Source organism: Loxodonta africana, chromosome 7, assembly GCF_030014295.1.
Source record: "Loxodonta africana isolate mLoxAfr1 chromosome 7, mLoxAfr1.hap2, whole genome shotgun sequence".
Lineage (NCBI taxonomy): Eukaryota > Metazoa > Chordata > Mammalia > Proboscidea > Elephantidae > Loxodonta > Loxodonta africana.
The window spans coordinates 132,915,099-132,935,454 of NC_087348.1; the positions used below are offsets into that span (position 1 = coordinate 132,915,099).

The following is a 20,356-nucleotide window of genomic DNA, read 5'->3' on the forward strand; positions in this document are numbered from 1 at the left end:
ATAGCAAGGTGTATATAAATTTTTGTATGAGAGACTGACTTGATTTGTAAACTTCCACTTAAAGCACAATAAAAATAATAATAAAAAAAAAAAATCCTCCACACCATCACTGCAAATACTTTAGGGGGACATTCACAGCTCTGCTGGTTTCAGGTCCTAGGGGCTCCCCTAGGGGTTACTGATTCAGAGTGGTCTAAAGTTGGTGGAGAGAGGTCTCAAGCCAGGCAAAGCAGGAGGAGGGAGGGCAGTGCACATGGAAAGCCACGACCCAGGAGCTAGCAGTGCAGAGGGCTTGGAAAATGTGGGCCCAGAGAAGACAGGACATGAGGGATTTGGCTTCTCAAAGGCAAAATTGAGTCACTCTCCCCGTCAGGCAGGCTTTGGAGAGATTTCTGACTCAATCCTCACTCCCTAAAGAGATGGGGAGGGGGTGGGTAACAGGGCCTGAGATGCCCAAAAGGGGGTCTGATGAGTAACCCCAACCCCAAGGAGGAGTAAGTCCATTACCAGCCCCAGCCACCCACACAGTTGTGGCGGGGGGGGGGTGCAGCTGAACTGAGGAAGAGCCCCCAAGGTGTTTCCTAGACGCAAGCCATTCGGAGGGCCCTGGGTTCACAGCCTTAGCCACTCTTCAGTCTGGGACCCACCCGAACTTCCTTCTGCTCACTAGGGGAGCCAGAATAGTCAGCCCCAAGAAAAAGACAAGACAGGGTCCCTGTGCCAGCAAAGTGAGGGTCAAAGGGCAGACACGCAGGCCTGGCCAGGAGCTTCCCCCACCCACCCCTAGAACAGCCACCCTGGCCACAGAGGCCCTCTGGGCAGGGTGGGGCCTATCCTTTCTCTGCCAGGGACAGCCTGGGAGGCAGCAAAGAACCTCCGACCAAGTCCTCAGCCCCTGGTGCCAACCCAGCTCTGCCAGTAACCTGGGTGAATCGTTGCAAAGGCTTGTTATCCCCAACTGTAACTGGGGAGCGCCGATCTGGCTGAGTTCATGTTGAGGTCCTTGTGAGGTTCAGATGCAGCCTAGCATGGCCCTGCTCCTAATGTGAAAAAAAAATGTGAAAGCACCCAGAAAACATTCCTCAGGCCCCTGGTGGCCTGTCCCAGCATCTCACCTATGCTATTCTTGCTTTAACTCTTGACTGTCCCATTGCTGAACACAGAAAATGGTTCCTGGTGCCAGTGAATCCTCTTCACAGATTTAAAGGTGGCTGCCCAATTCTTAGCACCCGATCAGGTTTACAACCAAGAATTTTGCCCCAGGATTTCTTAATTTTAAGAGAGTAGTTCTGGGCAGCATCTGCTGAGAACCTAGCACCTAGGAGGAGGCCTTTTTCATCCCTTTCAGGTTACGCCCCGCATGGAGAAGGGCCGGAGGGCCCCGAGAGTCTTTCCGAACAGAGTCAGTGGCTCAGTGCTCTAACCCTATGGTGCAGACAGTGCCTGGAGGAGGCCAGAGCCTGAGGACACTGCTCAGTGGGCCACTACTGAGCTCTGGATGGACTTCGGGACCTAGCTCCCTCAGCAGGAGGGCCCCTGGGAATGGATCAATTGCCTCTGGCTTTGGTGCTTAAACAGTCACTCCTCAGCTGAACAGGACTCAGGGCTCCTGTTGCTTTTCTGGGCTTGAGAGAACTAACCTCCTCAGCCAAGAGGTTGAGCCCTTGAGGATTCTTAGCCTTCAGGCATCCACAGCTGAGCTCCTTGGAATTGCCCTAGAAAGCTGGCAGAGTAGGACCAAGCAGTCCCAGACCCTCGGGCCACAGCTAGGAGGACGGCAGATAAGACCCTCTTTCCCCCCAAAACCCGGCCCTGGAAAGAGCCAAGATTCCCACGTGCAGAATGTTCCCTGCCCCCCAGGCTAGCCGGAACAGCCCAAATTTCACTAGCGAGTGGAGAATGGAGCTGGCATGGAAAAGAGCCAGGTGCCAGAAGGCACAGGCCAGAGACCTTGGGGCTCAAGTGACTGAGTCTGGGGGAATAAATGACAACAGGAAAAACTGGGAATAGAAAGAAGGGCAGGAGCAAGGGATGCAGAAGGCAAGTCTGAGCTGACAGCCGGTGCAAGGGCTGGGCTCTGGTCAGTGTCTGTACAGGACAGCCTGTCCGCCTGCACCCGTTATTTATGGATGCTTCTATTTTTTTTTTTTTTTTTTCACTTTAGTCTCCAAACCTAGACTCAGCAAGGAGACTCAATGTCCCTCACAGCTGCTCCTTCCTGCAATAACAAGACTGACATCACTGTCATCGGGGAAATGGTGTTTTGATTAAAATCATGTGACAGCTACTTTGTAATTCGATGAATTCCCGTTAACCCTCGCCTGACAGAGGCACGCCACCAGCTTTGTTGTCAGCCATCTGCAGCCGTCAGGCGGGACGTCCCACCTGGGCACTGCCAGGAAGGAGTGGCCGAGCCCATGCCGCCAGTCCATGCTGCTCCCGAGCAGGCCCTGCGGGGACACATGCGACAGCAAGAGCGCAGATGGCTCTGCAGGCTTCAAGGGTCTGCTCAGAGACCACCAAGGAGGCCCCCAGCCTTCACCAGAAGGAACCACGCTGGCCCTCTGGGGCTGGCAGGCCCAGACCCTGGGAGGTCAAGCGGCTCCCTCAGGGTCCTGAGTCTGGCCAAGAGCTGAGGACAGTTCCCAGGGCTCTCGTAGCCATGTGCTCTGACCCCATTCCCCGACTGAGGTAGATCAAGGAGCTGGCTATGCACCAGGGACAGTAAGGGGTTAAGAATAATTTCTGGTTTGCAATTGGATGACTTCCTGGATCACTCACTTGGCTGCTGGCCCCTGACACACAGGGCTCTGCCTGACAACAGCCAATTCCCTTTCCATCTCACCCTCAGGCCATTTTCCTTAAGTAAAACACAAGTAGTAAAGCTCCCTGTCAAGGGGCAAGGGCTTTTTCCGAGTTGAATGAACTGCAGCCTGCAAGGCCTAGCACTGCCAAGCCTCCATTCCTGGAAAAGACTCCCAAGTGGGGATGACAGGGCTGGGGGAGAGGTCGACGGCCACCTGAAAAATGGAGAGGACAGCACCTACCACACAGCACTGTCACGATGATCAAATAAAGGCACGTCAAGTGCGTAACAAGGCTCGAGGAATGGCAGGCAGGATTTTTCCACATCGCGGGGCCTTCTCCAATCAAACCCGAGCAAGGCGGCTGTGGCAGGCTGCCTCGATCGCTCCCCTCTCCAATCAGGTGCATACCATGCACTTAATGACATGGCCAGTTGGCCCTGAATTTGTAGGAAAACATAACTACTTTCTTCCTAAGGAAATCTGTGGTTTAGGCCTAAAAACATAGAACATTATCCCTCATCCTTCAGCCAAGGTCTCTTCCCTACGGCCAAGTTCTGGGAAGGAGATGAAAGGACACAAAGGGCCAACCACCTCAGGCCTGTCAGGGTCCCAGGGCTGGCTCTAGCTTGTACCCCACAGTGTGGCCACCTGGGGAATGACCCCAGAGCTGCCTGCACCAGAGACACCTGGCAGCTCTGGCCCTAGGGCAGAGCTCTGAAAAACCCATGGTGCACAGCACCACGGGAAAGAGAACATTCTAAAATGGATACCTGCAGCTGAGGGCCAGAATGGCAGAAAAAAAGTTTTCATGGTCTCAGTTCTCATAAAGAAAAGTCATGCGGATTTATGTAAAAGGCGAACTTTTTGATGTTAGAATCATCACCAAACCCACTGAGTAGGTATGCCAACACCAAATGCTTCCAAATAAAATGCAGCCGACCATCAGCACTCCCTTCACGGCCCCTCAAGCTCTTTTCCTGAATGTATGTTTTAAATCGCCCACCTCTGATGAACAGCTCCAGGGTGGTGGCTGGCACCAACTCTGGATGCTGAACTTGAACCTTTTTGCACACCTTCTCCATACAGGGTGACATCCAATGAGGCTTCAAAATCATTCAGACTATTACACAGTAAGCCTGACAGAAACTATTTTTTCCATGAATGGAAACAACTATCTAAAAGGAATTGTGGCAAGTAACTTTCTATCTCTGAGAATTACGTGGAAAAACATCCCCATTTCTATAAGCAACTCTTCACCAAACCACCCCTTTCTCCTCTGCATAGTCCTGGGGACCACAGAAGTGACAAAGCTCTGGACAGCCCACACCACCCCTCAAAGCACTGCCAGAATGAAGTGCCATAGGACAACAGGCTTGACACTCTCCTGGCCCTTAAAACTGAACTGTTTCCTTGGGGACAGAGTGGAGGTTACTGCCTCTTGGCCTACCCTGCTTCGACCCCTGCAGCACAGGCCACCCTGGCTGCCCTCGCCCCTACCTCAACTCAAGTGTGGGATTCAGACCCAGGCTTCTGTGGCACTTACCTTCCCAGTGCCCTCTCCAGGCCCTCTCGGTCTCAGGAAGTGGTTCTTATCAGCCCCAGGGGCACTGGGCTCTTCACTGTCCTTCACAGGAAAATCTAGCTTCCTCAGTCTCTGTGCCACCACTAGACACACAGACAGCAGGTGTGTAACCAGCCCCAGGAGGGCACATCCCTCCTGAGCCCACCTGTGATTCCTAGCAGGATGCCCTCAGTTCTTTCCAACCTCATTGGGGAAGCACAGCAACATGCATATTGGCCACTGTAAAAAAGGCCAGCACACCTGGACCATACTCGAGGGGCCCTGGAGAGGGCCATCTGTTCGGCTGTATGGCACCCAGCTGGGGGCTCCCCCATATCTTGGTCACTGGTGGCTTACAGAGCCCATCCAAACACAGCAGACACCCGACTCCTTCCAGAACTGACGACATCAGTTTAAGAGAACAGCTCTGGAGAAAGAAATGACTATGGCATTTCCATCCAATAATTAAACTCCCTTCCTCCTCGAGAAGATTTCCATCTCCACTGAGGATTAAGTAATATCCTGCAAACAGTGGGCTTCTGGAGGCTAACGGGGAAGAATCAGATGATTCTGGGACTGGAGACCTGTGGCATGATTAGGAAAGACAGGAGCAAGGAATTAGATGGAATCAGGAGTACAACAGGCTCAAAGGGAAACAATTACATCAGACCACAATCACTTCATTGTTAAACCGAGGACACTAGGCGACAAATCCTTCCTTCTCTATAGTTTTATATCCAAGAAGTGGAAAAATAGGAAGCTTTAATACGAGAGTGCCAAAAGGAAAAGAAAAAAAAAAAAAAACGCTAGAGGATTTAAGAACACTGGCGGAAAGTAAGTCAAAGGGAAAAGCACCCAACTTGTTTGACCTCCCCTGCCCTGCCATCCCTGGGGGAAGTGGAACCAATGAGATTTCTACATGAAAACACCAGACTTCGAACTCACTGACAACACAAGCAGTGAATACAGGAACAAAACTGTGGCAAGAAAGAACTGACGAAGCTTCACACCGGGTCAGGAATGACTTGTTTCCCCTGCAGGTCTCTACAAGCATCCTGGACGCTTGGACGAGATGGCTCACTCACAAGTTGAGCTGCTGTCAATGTTGAGTCAGGACACACTGGCCAGCAGACATCCCAGGGCCTCGCACCGTGGCGGCCACGCTGTGGTGTTTCCAGAAGCTGACAGCTGGCCATTGTTTCAGGAAGTCCTCAATAGACACCAAACGTTAACTTGCCTGTTTTTATTAAACAGATGCACCTTTCGTTCATATCTTCTTGGCCAACAATAGAGAAACAATATCTGGTCTCTTAACCCATGAGGATAACCCCACATAAATTGTTTAAAAAAATAAAGTGAATTCCAGTGACAGCTTTAAGTTGTATGTGTGTCTTTGATTTTCTTTACTAATTATTAGCCAAACAACTGATGTAAATTGCCTCGAATGGAAACTAGAGCAATGTTTGTTGGAGGCAAAAGAATTACATACAAATCAAACTGTGGCCTGCAATGGGGGACTGGAGAAGGGCCACATGCAGCTTGTTTCTCGAGAGCAGTAAAATCTTTCCACTGTGTCAATGGGAGAATGAGATGCAGTCTGGTACCTTTGATGACTCATTCCATGCATGAAACACATCAGAAAACAGATTTTAGGAATTCATTCATTGAACGCATTTTTTATTGAGTACCTACTATGTACACCAGACACTGATCTAGGTGCTGGTTATACAGCAGGAAGCAAAACAAACAAAAATGCCCACCCTTCAAGAGCTCCCAGAGCTTACATTCTTGGTGAGATCAAGATAACTAACCCACAGAGAAAATGACCAAGTTAAGAGCCAAAGAACAATTTATTTGAAGAGTAACAAAAGGGATACCCTATTGCTTAAGTCAAAAAGTAATAATAAAGTCCCTAAGGGGTCACCAGAAAGATGGCCCTGCTGGGCTCGCTGGCTCCCCCTCTGACAGTCTGGGGCAGAGACAATGCACAGGGCTCCCTGTGGGAGGAAACAAAGGAAGTTTAAAAGTTTATCTCCAAACCAATGGCATTTCCAGTCAAAGAGTAACATAACAGTTATGCAAATTTGTTTCAAGGCTTAAAAAAAAAAAGTCTCTCAAATATGAAATTCAACGACATAACCTATAGGTAACAAAATATAAAGAACCACGAAACTAAACTTAAAATGTTTAAAACATAATAGAACCAAAAACCCATTGCCACTGTGTCAATTCTGACTCACAGCGACCCTCTAGGAGAGAGTAACACTACCCCATAGAGTTTCCAAGGAGCGCCGGGTGGATCTGAACTGCCAACCTTTTGGTTAGCAGCTGTAGCACTTAACCTAACTAACAGTTTCAGATATTAAAATGAGAAAGTAGAAAAGATTTTTGCTTAGAAAAATATTTAACCCTTTACCCAAAAAGCAGTAAAATTAAAACTTATTATAAGGTAATTTGGCAGTTTAAAATGCAGGCAGGTCATTTCGGATTTTAAATGTTCAATTTTTCTAGGACAAATTTGAAAATATTTAGTCACACTTCATTTTATGTAATTGTTTAATGTACAAAGTTTTATGGAAGTCTTTGAGCCTTCACAAAACAGAACAGTCTGGCTGGTTTAAAAGGTTGTGAAGGAATAAACAACTCAAAAGCCAAAATGGAAACAAGCAAACTGCACTGAAAGAAAAGGAAGCTACAGTGAAACCTCACTAATAAAAATTCACTAGAGACAAGATGAGTCTGAAAAGATTAAAAATGTAAATAAATTGAAAAGATTTAAATTCTCCATTAAAGACACATGTATATATTTTAAGGATAAAGAGTAAATTAAATACACCTAAAGGGGGGGCGGTCATGGTTTCAGAGAGCTCCTCACGGAAGGTATTCTAATCGAACTGAAAAGAATGCTTGGTAATTGGAATATCAACTAGTAAATGGGTGCTTTTTAAAGACAGCTTCAAAGAAGCTTCCTTACATATTAATAATTAGCTTCAGCAAACCCTTCAGCTTAACCCATTATCTTAAATTCCAGGAAGAATTATGAGGTTTTACTGTAAAAGCAGAAAAACAAACACTTCAAATGATAAAGACTTTGGCATCACCCGTATCAAAAAACTAGTAATGAAACTTCAGTTTGGAAAGCTACTGTACACTGTAGCAGTGACCAGATGTTACCACTGCTGAAGCAGAACCAGGGCAAGATGAGAGATCTACACAGTATTATACCAATAGTCCCTTTACTCATTAGAAATCGAAGCTAAAATCTCACAATGAAACCGTAGAACCACTGCTTATCAGGAGGCACTCAACATACAATTTCTCAGGAGAGAGACAGAAGTGTTTTTGAGTGCCGTCAAATTGGTGAGCCATTGAAATTTGGTTAGATTTCAACATCACACGTTAGCAGCAAGATGCGTCCACACTTCAGGTCTCTGAACGGCATGATTACAGTCAGAATAGAGCAAATAAAGCCCAAACTAACCAATACATTAACCCTGAGCTTCCACGTTCCCCTCTCCTGGGAGACCCTGATGCAGACCCTCATTATATCCAGGAAAACGTGGCTTTCACTACAGTCAAATCTCAGTATGTCTCCCAAACGGAGAATTTATAAGACAAGTTATTCTAAACGATGTATATTTAACATTGGAATGATGGAGGGACACACAGATACATGTAAAAACATCAAGTTACTCACTCCTCTCCAGGTCTGGGTCCGAACCTACCCAGGCTTTGTCGGGAATATTAGGTGGCCAGGGCCTTTTTTTTTTTTTTTTTTAGGGCCTTATTACACAGTGAAGACCCAGGAGCCCAGACAAGTCACAGATAAGCATCAGGAGACAATCAAGCGATGACTGTACCAAATGTCAGGAATTGGTCAGAAACAGTAAGAATGACAAATAATTATCCCAACAAAGAAGACAGGTAAAAAACAATCCCGTTTCATCTTTAGAAAGAATCAAGTCACTGAAATTTGATTTCTTGTAAGGTGCTGCCATTTGCTTGGATGAGATCTTGAAGGCTTTCCATTTTTTTCCACCCAGCTTAAGAACGCATTGACTAGAAATCTGTGGTAACAATTTCAGTAAAGCCTTTTCCCTCCTGTTCCTCATTATGCCAACGCAAGAACTGGAAAATTCCAAACAAAATCATGTCAGTGGTGCAGAAAGTTTATGAACTATGTGAATATTAAGACCAGTAGCAATGATCCCAAGCATCAGACTATACATCTCACTGTAGTCAGTGTCTTTACTCTGCCAGGCTAATCGCAAGTTAAAACTGTAAAAATTGGTTAAAATCTAAACTAAAACAAAACTGTTCTTACCTGTAAAGAATCATATTCTTACCCAGCCCTAGATACTGAACTGAGAAAATGGCCTATCCATCACTTATGAGAGAGTGATGGGCCAGGAAGGTCCTCACCAGAGGGGCACCAACATTCCATGAGACTCACCACCCTTCCTACCTCCCATAGAATGTTTACAACCTTGCCAACTGACCATCACTCAGGCAACAGAGAAATGAAACCCTGTTAACCAAAGAATAAGCTGCAAGTGAAAAAACAAATACATACCACTTATAGCTTCCTGAGCAAAATATTTGACATCCATGTCTTCATCTTGGCCTAACTTTTGTAGTACCAGCTTAACTTCACCCTGCAACGCACTGAAATTCAACAGCAGTATCTGTGAAAGGTAGGCTTCTGGGCTGGAGAAATGAGTTATGGTGCTATGTGGTCTAAGGTAATTTTTAAAGTTTAAAATAAAAAAAATCATTTAAAACACCTAGAATTTAAACTTGACAAACCATTTCTAAAGACGTTCTCAGAAGAATTTGCTTCAGACAATGATCTACGCATATACATGGCTTAAATATAGAAGAATGGCCACCCTCAAAAATGGTTGTTAAATTACTTTATTTTCTCTAAACAAACTCAGATATTAGGTAAGATGAAAACCACTGAACTCAATTTTAGCCATTATTCTCCACCATGCCAAAAAACCAAATCTACTGCCATTAAGTCAATTATGACTCATAGCAACCTTATAAGGTAAATTTAAAATCTACTTTTAAAACAAGAGTAACACCCCAAAACTACAGCCCCCAGACACTGTGCTAACTCAGAACTGAAGCCACTCCCTAAATCCACCTTTCAGCCAAAGATTAGACAGGCCTATAAAACTAACAATAACACACTGCAAGGAACGTACTTCTTAGTTCAATCAAGTATAGGAGACCAAGTGGGCAGCTATTGCCCAAAGGCAAAAATGAAAAGGCAGGAAGGGACAGGAAAACTGGACAAATGGACACAGGGAACCCGGGGTGGAAAAGCAAAGAATACTGACACAATGCAGGGATGGTAATCAATGTCACAAAACAATTTGTGTATAAATTTTTGAATGCAAAACTAATTTGCACTGTAACTTTCACCCAAAACATAATAAAATTTAAAAAACAAGAATAACACCAAAATCTTACTCAGTATCTAGAATTGGTCCAATTTTCTGTAGAGATTTGGCCACATTGAAACGAACGTTTGCCACTTGGTCTCCTGCCATTTTTAATACAATGGGCAGCATTTGCTTAGTGGTTATTTCCTGACCACAGGCTTCAGACAGTGCCTAGAAAAATAAAAAGGAAGGCTCATTCAAAGCACTTTCATTTAAAAAAAAATTCCAAAATCTAATGAAACAAATTAATATCTAATAAGTCCTTAACCAACAGGAACATGTCTCTACTTTGAGCATCTGAATGAGGACACAGGTAGCACTCAGAGAGTCAAAGAATTAGACCAGAAGTCACAACCAAATTGCAACTTTTAAAACACTGCTATAGATTTTAACATGAATTTTAAAACTGCCATTTACTCCATCTTCTAATATATAAGAAATACATTCTAAGTATAAGATAGGATATTCAGAATTCAGACATTCAGTCCTGAATAACTGCTTTAATGCCAGGGATCAGTGGTAACAGCTAGGTAATACTTACATTAATGCAGAACAAAGTGGTCATTCTATGCAAGTAATTAGGATCATTTGCCATTACTAACACTTTGGGAACAATGGTATTTTGGGCCCACTCCGTACCAAACTTCTGAACTAGTTTCATGAGGTTGTTTGTGGCAGCTTCTCGGATGGCATACACTGCAAAGAGGAAAAGAACACATTTTCATACAGTTTACATTATAAGCATCAGCTCATGTTATATGCATACCCTATTTTACTCGGGGCTCTGGTGGCACAGTGGTTAAGAGCTCAGATGCTAACAAAAAGATCAGCAGTTCGAATATACCAGCCACTCCTTGGAAACCTATGGGGCAGTTCTGCTCTGGTGGCATAGTGGTTAAGAGCTACGGCTGCTAATCAAAAGGTCGGCAGTTCGAATCCACCAGGCACTCCTTGAAAACCGTATGGGGCAGTTCCACTCTGGCCTCTAGGGTTACTATGAGTCAGAATTGACAGCCACAACAGGTTTGGTTTGGGTTTATCATCAACGTAGATCAATAACAAAACCTCTCTGCAAATAGACTCCGAATTTAATCATACTGCATGGCAAACATAATCAGTTATTTCTCAAAATATACTGATCTGGGCTTACTACAGTTTCAAAATGTAATATGTATAAAGAAAATGTATGTAAAAAACTAAAAACCAAACCAGTTGCCATCAAGTTGATTTCGACTAATAGAGACCCTACAGGACAGGGTTTCTGAGGCTTTAATCTTTACAGGAACAGACTGCCAAATCTTTCTCCCTCACAGCAACTGGTGGGTTCAAACTGCCGACTTTTTGGCTAGCAGCCGAGCTTAACCACTGTGCCACCAAGGCTCCTTTCTTATATGCATCACCATTAATTAATAAACATCTAAGAGCCTTCTATGTGCTATGTACTATAGACAGAATATATAAGACAGTTCCTCTCACAAATCTTATACTCTTTCAGAAAAATACGAGCTAATGTACCCCAAGAAGTCACACGGTAACAAGACTAACTGTAAGTATTAAATTGTGTAGGAAGGACTGTGAAGGCTGCAAGAATTTAGACAAAAGTGAAAAGGATAGGTCTAGGAAGATTCCAAGAAAGAGACAGGCCTTGAACCTGGCTTGAGGATTAGGGAGGGTTTCTATAAGCATAAAGAGAGGAGGAATTCCTGAACGGGCAAAAAAATGTACCAAGGACACAAGGGAAAAAGTATGATCTATGAGCCTGCAAGGCTGGACAGTTAGTGTGGACCCAGAACACAGAGCATCTTGAAAACTAAATTTGGACTTAAAAAGACAAACAAGGATGAGTTTTTAAAGCAAAGCTGTGACCCAATGACCAGTGTGGTATTTTAGCAAGATTATTCCAGCAGCAGCAAGGAGAACAGCTGAAGAGAGAAAGGAGATCCTATAAGGGCCATGGTAGTCATCTATACAACAACAGAAAAAACTTCAGACCAACTTGCCTCTTCATACCAAAAATGTTTAAGTTGAGACATGTCCAATATTTTCTGTGAGTAAATATGCCTGTCTTAACACCAAATATTTCCTACAAAAACATTTATCAAAGATACCATAAAATCTAGCTATTAAAGTGCTATATACAGCACTGAACAAAGACAGGCTTGACGTCACTCCATTTCACAGGTCTAATAAAACTCAAGATTTGGGCTTAGATAACAAATCTAGGGTGGTGAGCACCAACTTCCTATTCTACTTCTCGTCTGAGGAAAGCTCAACCCTGCTGGGTGAAGAGAAAAGAATAGCTATCCAAGCCAGACTGTCCAGGCTGCCCCAATCCTAGACAACCCACAGAAGCCCCTTGGACAAGGAATATCCAACTCTTCCCAGTCCACAGATCCTTCCAGGCAATGATGTTGATGAGAACGAGCAAGACAGCACAGACAAGGAACTGTATGATTTATTACCAACACTTAACTTGACCAAAATCCACAGGAGAAGTGACCTGCTGGTGGTAATACCCAGAAGCACTCTCCAAGAAGCAATCCCAAGCCAACTGTTTTACCCCTGGCACAAATTCTTTCCCTTTCCATCCACAGTTACTGTCTTTGGCACAAGCCCGTTCGTTCCCTGTCTTCTCCCCCTAAGGTGGAACTACCTAGACCCTCTGTGTCTTCTCCTCTAATTACTGTTTTTTCATCTTCTTGAGGTTTCCCTCATCATGATGCCATCACCATAGGATGAGACCCCACTGCCAGAGTAACGAGAGATGGAGCACACACACATTCAGACTTGACTGAGACATTAACTGTACTAAACTCTACTTGGCCAGATGCCTATGTTCTTGGCACCTCTCAATTTTGTTGTCAGAAGAATGCAAACCATTCCACAGTTCTGCCTACTGTCTCTCCTTGTTCTGTCTTTCGCTCCCTGCCCCCAAAGTCTGGCTGACCTGCAAGATATCTCTAAAGATCCAACTCACTCAGTACATGCTCATTAATGCTCGTACTTTTTCCTTTCTTCTATATAAAATAAATTCCCCTTCCAAGTTCCTCACTCTGATCAATATTACATACTGAACTGTGGGAATATGGGTGATACTTTTTTCCTTATATTTTCAGGGATTTTTCACAAAATTCTTTTAATAGTTTAAAAATCTGAAAAAAAGTTTCGAAAAATCTATTTTATCGGTTATCACTATATAAAACTTATTTAAAATGCAAAAAAAAAAAAAAAGTAGTTTGGTTAATTAAACATAAAACCATTTCAGGACTGGCATTTCACCATGCAATGCTTGCAGCCCTCACTTCTGTATGCTGCTAGAAAAGAGAAATGAAGGTCACTCCTGTCCCCAAAGTAGAGGAAAAACTCAAAGGAATGAGGTAGAAGAAATAAACTTGACAGAGCAATCCAACATAGAAAGGGTGTCAGGAATTTAATTCTCTGTAGAATAGTAAGACTTTACAAGTTCCTCCAAATAAAAGATCGTCCTAAAATAGAATGCCGGCTTTCAAAGGGAGTAATGAATAATCTGCTTGGATGTGCCATTCCCAACAACATCAAATATTTATTATAAACAATATGAACACTTTTTTTCCCCCTAAAAAGAGAGCAATTTCTTTCCTATGATTTGCACAAACTTAAACTTTGTTTTATAAGGGGAAAAAAAAATTAGGCCATAAAATGGTAACTTTAGAAGAGAAGGGGGAAAAAAAGAAAGCAGTCTTCACAATCCAGTCTGAAAATGCTGAAGTATTCACATATATGTCCCTGCAGATTTACAGATTTTCTCACTCCCTCTTCACAATCTCTTACCCACATGACCCCCTGTATGATACAAATATGCCCTTAACAAAGCTACCTACCTGTATAGGCAGACACAAACCTCCCTACTCCTCACAAATCTCCAGGCATCAGCACCCACAGATGAACAATGACACAATCGGTAAAGATACTGTGGAACTCAACAGGATGCCTAGCAAATCCAGCAAAACATGGAACCAAAGCTCACAACACAGGGTGAGCTCCCTAGAAGACTCATCGGAACAGGTTTCAGACCACACTGCAGCTGCTGGGTCTGGACCTGAGACCTGGCACTGGACCTCCCTGGTACAGAAGGCCCCTCTCTCAGCCACTGCTGCCTAGCAGGTAAGAGGATATACCCATCTATACATACCTGAAATCTCACCCAAAAGTCAACTGTTACTACTCCCTGCTGTCCTACTTGTCCTGCCTTGACCTCATCCTCCTAGCACCCTTAGCAGCAGCAGTGAGGGTGCAAGCAGTAGCCTTTCTTTCACCAAAATAAAAAATCCAGGCCCTATCTACCCTAGGTCACAGTTGATGTCTCCCACTCCTAATAATCTTTTACTGGGCACCACTGTATACCTTCTCTGTCACTCCAAAAATGCCAAGTAGTCATTTCTTCCCACCTAAGCCTTTATTCTGACTCCAATCCCTGTCCAACCTAGTCTATACTTGTTGGAGACACCTCCTCACATTGGGACTCCCAGTTTGGACACACTGTACCTCACTGTCTCCAGCTCTCTCGTGTTTTTCTTCTGTTTAATAGTTGACTACTGGCTGCACTACAGAAGAGTGACAGGGAGCAGACCTGTGACAATATGCCTTTTACCACATGCCCCTCACAAACCTCCCCAGGCCCCCGTAGGCTAAGCCAGGCTCAGTCACACTGAGGAGCAAGGGGAGTGAGGGCCCTGATGAGGGGGAGCTAGAGCTGAGAAGAGGAAGATGCTGGGACTGGAAGCAAGGAGAGCTCCTGATAGTTGGGAAAGTAAGAGCAGAGGGAAGGGGAGATGTCTTAGTTATCTAGTGCTGCTATAACAGAAATACCAAGTGGATGGCTTTAACAAACAGAAATTTATTTTCTCACAATTTAGGAAGCTAGAAGTTCAAATTCAGTGTGTCAGCTTTGGAGGGAGGCCCTTGTCTCTTCTGAGCTTCTGCTCATGGGCTATCTTCATAAAAATGAGCTGGCATCTCTCTTTCCCCCATCTCTGCTCTGCTCACTTGTTTAATCTCTTTTATAAATCTCAAAAGAGACTGACTCAAGATAACCCTACACTAATCCTGCCTCATTAACATAACAAAGACCACCATTCCCAAACAGGATTATAACCACAAGCAAACAGGTTAGGATTTACAACACCTATTTTTTTTTTTTTGGGACATAATGCAATCCCCAACAGTAGGGGAGCTGCTCCGTGGAGGGCAGGACAGCTAACCGGGTTCCAGAGCTGCTACATTTGAAATCTAACCCACTAAAACCCATACTTAGATTCAGGGAAGTGGGCATGAACAAGCTTAGAGTGGAGGCCTTTGGAGAGGGCTTCTAGTCCTCCTCTGCTCTAGGCAAGTCAGGAGGGACTGGGATCTACTGTTGATAAACCTCAGGCTGCCATGGCAACACGGACCCTTCTGAGGCCCCCCCTAGCTACTGCACCTCCCCCAGAGGCAGAATAATTCCACATCTTACTTTTTATCATGATGCTTCCCCACCCCTATATTTTTTGGAAATAAGTCATTTTTTAAAAAACGATCAAGCGGAACACCTCGGGACAAGAAAGGAGTGAATGTGTGTACGGAAAAGATATTCTGAAAATAATGTAATGGAATCAGTAAGACACAGGGTAAAGAGACTGCTTAATGGAGAAAATAAAATACGAAGACTGGTAGAAAACAGAAATGTCAGATTTGTGTCCAGAGGAAGCTAACTGGACTTGAGTCAAAGCCTGCCTCCATCCCTGCATTGTTAAGGCAAAATACAAAACATCTGGTCAGACCAGGACTCCTTTCTAAAAAGGGAGTATACAAAAACCAAGGAATATATGCAGAAGCATAAGCTTTCCACAGTCATCTCTTTTTAACTTATCTACTCACCATGGTCCACAAGCCAGGCCATACATAAAGAATTCAGCTTTTCATCAAAGAATTCCACACCCTAAGGACACAGAATATTCCATTAATACACATCTCCAAAGTTAAGAAATCCATTTATATTATACCAAGGTGACCTAACAGCTAAAAAAGACTTTTTTCCACATAAGCTGAATTCTTGAAACCAGAAAAAGAATACCATGGGATTTACAAATGAGCTGTAACTATATTTCACTGGATAGAAATTACAAAGAAAAACACAGGTGAGATGGCGCTGGTCCTGCGAAGTGGGGAGGACAGGGTTGCTGGGTGCCAGATGCAACGCTGCCGATAAGGATGTAGTGTGAGCAGTCTGCCAAACGATCTCAAGATTATCTGTGAAAAATTAATTGCCCAGGAAAACACCAATCAGTAACAATAATTCTCCGTTTTTCTTCCTTTTTGGTTAGTATAATAAATCACTAAGGATAAAAACACTGACACCAAGAAAAAAAAAAAAAAAGATGTCCCTAATTAAAGAGAGTATTTTGGGGACGATGGGAGAAAGCAGAAGGGGGAGAATAATGCAGGTGCAAGAGCACAGGTGAGGTGGCCGCAGTGTAGCCTCACAGGCAGGAAAACCACTCCAGCTCGGCCCTCCGGGCTCTGCCCTTCCCGTCACCCTGCGGCCATTTCAGCACAGGACACGGATAGCGACAGGGGCCGATTCACACAGACCTGCCACCTGGTGCTGATTTATGCCAGAGCCCTGGTGGCGAAGTGGTTAAAGAACTTGGCTGCTAACCAAAAGGTCAGCAGTTCGAATCCACCAGCTGATTCTTGGAAACCCTATTGAGCAGTTCTCCTCTGTCCTACAGGGTTGCTATGAGCTGGAATCGATTCGATGGCAACAGGTTTCGTCTGGTTTCTGGTATCACCTGATACCCTGTGCACCAGGTAGGTGAATGCTATGACATACACTTTTCTAGTACCTCCCTCCCAGGGGTCTATATGGTTATGGTTTTTAATTCAGGTCATAGAAGTTCCTGAATGGTAATTATATATTTTAATAAAGCAATGTAATTTAAAATTGCAGTGCTTTAAGAATAATGATTTAATAAGATAATATGGCTTTATAATAATAAATCAGTATGAGCTTTCTCAAAGAACATTCAAGTATGCATTTATTCAACTATCAACAAATGTTCAGTGCCTAATCAATGCTGGGCACTATGGAAGGTTCTGGAAAGAAATCATTCAACAAATACGATCCCTGCCCTAAAAAAGATCACTTGTCTATGATCCCCATTAGATTATAAGTTACAATACACTACAGTAAGTGCTACAACAGGGTTAAGAGTATGTCAAATGTAGATCTGTTTAGGGCACCTACTAAAAAACAAAGCAAAGGATGTGGTTATAAAACCCAGCTTTGAAATTTTAATCCACATGACATCATTTAGAACAGAACTAATCATAAAACCTACACAGCAAGTGATTGATAACGTGATGACACATTCATCGATAACACTAGCCTCACAAGCTCCGGTATTTCTTTTCTACACGGTAATTCCTCAACATCCTTCAATCAGAATGTAGGAAAAGTGTAATCTAGGGACATTTTACTCAGGACATAAACAGGGAAGTTGGCTTGAGCAAAAAATCAAAGCTAACTTCTCTTGAAAACATACACGCTTTTGTTTTCAGTTAAAAATTCCTTGTATCACAGAGACATTAAAAATCACAAAATCTATCCTGTATATAACAAGAAATTGACTATACTATTCTATGTCTTTATTTTTAGGGGGTGGTGAGGTGAAACGTGTTTATACATATATATATTTAAGTGCACGTATGTTCCCATAATACCTTTTTGTTAGAGGTTAATGCACCAATGAAAATTCAAACCACCCTAAGGGGAACTTCTCTTGGAAGAATTACAACCAGAATGCTCCTTAGAACCAAGGATGGCGAGACTACGTCTCACTTACTTTGGACATGTAATCAGGAGGGATCAGTTCCTGGAAGACATCATGCCTGGTAAAGTAGAGGGTCAACAAAAAAAGAGAAAGACCCTCAACAAGATGGACTGACACAGTGGCTAAGACAATGGGTTCAAGCACAGCAACAATTGTGAGGATGGCACAGGAACGGGCACTGCTTCATTCTGCTGTGCATGGGGTCACCACAAGTCGGAACCAACTTGACAGCCCTAACAACAACATGGGCAACTAGGACAGGCCATATTTTCATGTGCCTCAGTGAACACAATCATACAAGCTCTCCGGACCTACTACCTGCCACGAGCAATCTGCTCCACACCTGATGCTACAATTCACAGCTTAGTTCATGAAGTACACACACACACTTACCAGCTGACCCGCCAGCAGGGGCATATACTCAATGATGGCCAGCCGGACCCTCCACTTGGCATCTTCAGCCAGCTCCACTATGGCAGGAAGAAGAGACTGAGAGAGCTGACGGATTCCAATAACTTCATTTACACAATCCAAATTGGAGATGATGTTCAAACGAACTTCAGGACACTGCAAGTACACAAGCCCCAAAAGAACACGTAAAAATCAAGCTCTTCACCCAATTTTCTCCTTTCAATAAGAAAGTACTAACTTAAGTGAAATAAAATGTAGTCTTGAAGGAAATGCTTAATACTGGGTACACAAATAATTCAAGGCACTTAATCCATTTGTGAACCAATTATTTTTTCTCTCTTAATTTTTTGTTGATGCTACATGTCTTTGGAAACCCTGGTGGCATAGCGGTTAAGTGCTACGGCTGCTAACCAAAAGGTCAGCAGTTTGAATCTACCAGGCACTCCTCAGAAACTCTATGAGGCAGTTCTACTCTCTCCTCTAGGGTCGCTATGAGTCAGAATGGACTCGATGGCAACTGGTTTGGTTTTTTTTTTTTAATTTTATGTGCCTTCAGTAATGGAGGGCATGGTGAATCACTGAGTGTATCTGAATTTTTGGTAGGTAATATGATTTCTGTCTTATGTCTCATTCCACAGATCACATCCTCGGAGTCCAGAGGTACAAATATGCACCCCTTGTGAACAGAAATTCTACCCCCAGAGTCCAAATGTACATATGTATACCAAAAATTTTTCAAAACTTATGTTTTTCCTACCAAAAATTCAATGATTCAGCACCACCTCATACAATGCCCTGTAAAAACAGTAATTTGCAGCAAACACCTGTTTTTTCATTTCAAACTGTTACACAGGCCCCTGCCTGATGACAGCACATGTCAGTGGGACAGCAGCTTCCCAATGAACCCCAGGGGTACAAAATTTAAGTGGTAGCTGTATATACTGCCGGTACTGAAAGGGTGAAACTGAACTGATCGTAACCAGAATATTCCGTGGAAAGTCTCCAGGATGGTCCGGAATGCATGCCCTGTAATCAAATCATGTGCATTCAAACTCCAGGTCTGCCACTGCTCAGAGACCTTGGTAAGTTATTTTCTCTCTCTGCACCTCAGCTTCATCATCGATAAAGTGGGGATAATAATATGAACTACCTCGTAAGTTTGAAGATTACATGTCAAAAAAAAAAAAAAATGTGAAGCACTTCGGATCATGCCTGGCATAAACTACTCAATAAATGTTACCAGTAGTTTTTATATTATTATATCTAAACTTAAATGAAAGAACTTTCTGAAACAAAGTGCATTAGCTTTAAAGATAAGGAACAAACATACATAAAGCAAGAATCAGGCAGACTGTATGAACAGACATTTTTAAGTCTGCTTCAAAGAGTCCTTGTGCCCATTTTCTGGGGCGCATGTAACCCCCATACCCAAACACAGGGACTGTCACTGCCTTAAAACAGGTTACTTTTTTTTATCTCTTCATCCCTGTCTTTGGTTCTATTTTTTTGAAACCCCAAACCAAAACCCACTAATCACTGACTATCAAAAAAACATAATTTAGAGTAAGACTCACCTCATCCTTTAATTGAGCTAAAAAAAGAGGTAGAAGATGCTCAATGGTATTCTCCTTGCCCAAAATGGTAGACAATCCCATAATTACAGAAGCTAGAGCTGATTTGACATGTTGATTTGTATCAGAAACTAATTCCTAAAATAAAATAAAAATTAAAAGCCTTTCTTTTTTGCAAGACAGCAGAAACTTCCATGCCATTTCCCAAGGGATTTTAAAAAACAGCACTATTTCATGCTGTTAGCTGATATTGTTTCCTTAGTTCACCTAAAACACAAAACCATTTTATAATTACAAAGCACTAATAGTTAATAAATAACAATGTCTCAATTAACATACCTGCCCCACTCTCCCCATGTTCACCTTTCAACTCAAGGAACTTTAAGTGAAACAAAAAACCTTGAGGTAAGGTCTGCCTTCATACAGCACAGAGTGAAACAGAACAGACTGAAGTTAGGTTTACCTTTATATAGGGCAGAATTTGATTCATAATTATGGTCTCTCTACCTTCAGTGGGTAAGTTCTCACAAAGTTCTACAAGGGATAAGCAGAAAAATAATGTTTACTTAAGGCCATTTTACAAGGAGCCAGATGAGGAAATTTAACCAGGTTTATCAATAGTTGCAAGTTAAATCAAATTATATGCTTCAGCAGTAAGATCTAAGGGGTAAAGTGGCGCTTATTCTAAGTGCACTTTTCTTCAATC

General features: G+C 43.2%; 1 protein-coding gene across 5 annotated transcripts in view; it reads right to left on the reverse strand.

The window, feature by feature from the left end:
* PPP2R1B (protein phosphatase 2 scaffold subunit Abeta) overlaps positions 1–20,356 on the reverse strand; it is a 54,597-nt gene that overhangs the window by 7,409 nt on the left and 26,832 nt on the right. For 2 of the 5 annotated variants that reach the window (XM_010595452.3, XM_010595450.3), the window contains 8 exons: positions 20,114–20,184; positions 19,654–19,788; positions 18,062–18,235; positions 15,714–15,774; positions 10,360–10,514; positions 9,847–9,989; positions 8,942–9,075; positions 6,016–8,496 (listed from right to left, as the gene is read on the reverse strand). In XM_010595452.3, coding sequence (XP_010593754.1) covers positions 8,480–8,496; positions 8,942–9,075; positions 9,847–9,989; positions 10,360–10,514; positions 15,714–15,774; positions 18,062–18,235; positions 19,654–19,788; positions 20,114–20,184 — 890 coding nt within the window. In that variant the 3' untranslated portion in view covers positions 6,016–8,479. Of the gene's footprint in view, positions 1–4,350; positions 4,473–6,015; positions 8,497–8,941; positions 9,076–9,846; positions 9,990–10,359; positions 10,515–15,713; positions 15,775–18,061; positions 18,236–19,653; positions 19,789–20,113; positions 20,185–20,356 lie in introns of those variants that run through there. The other 3 variants (XM_010595453.3, XM_010595451.3, XM_023554779.2) reach the window with 2 other exon arrangements.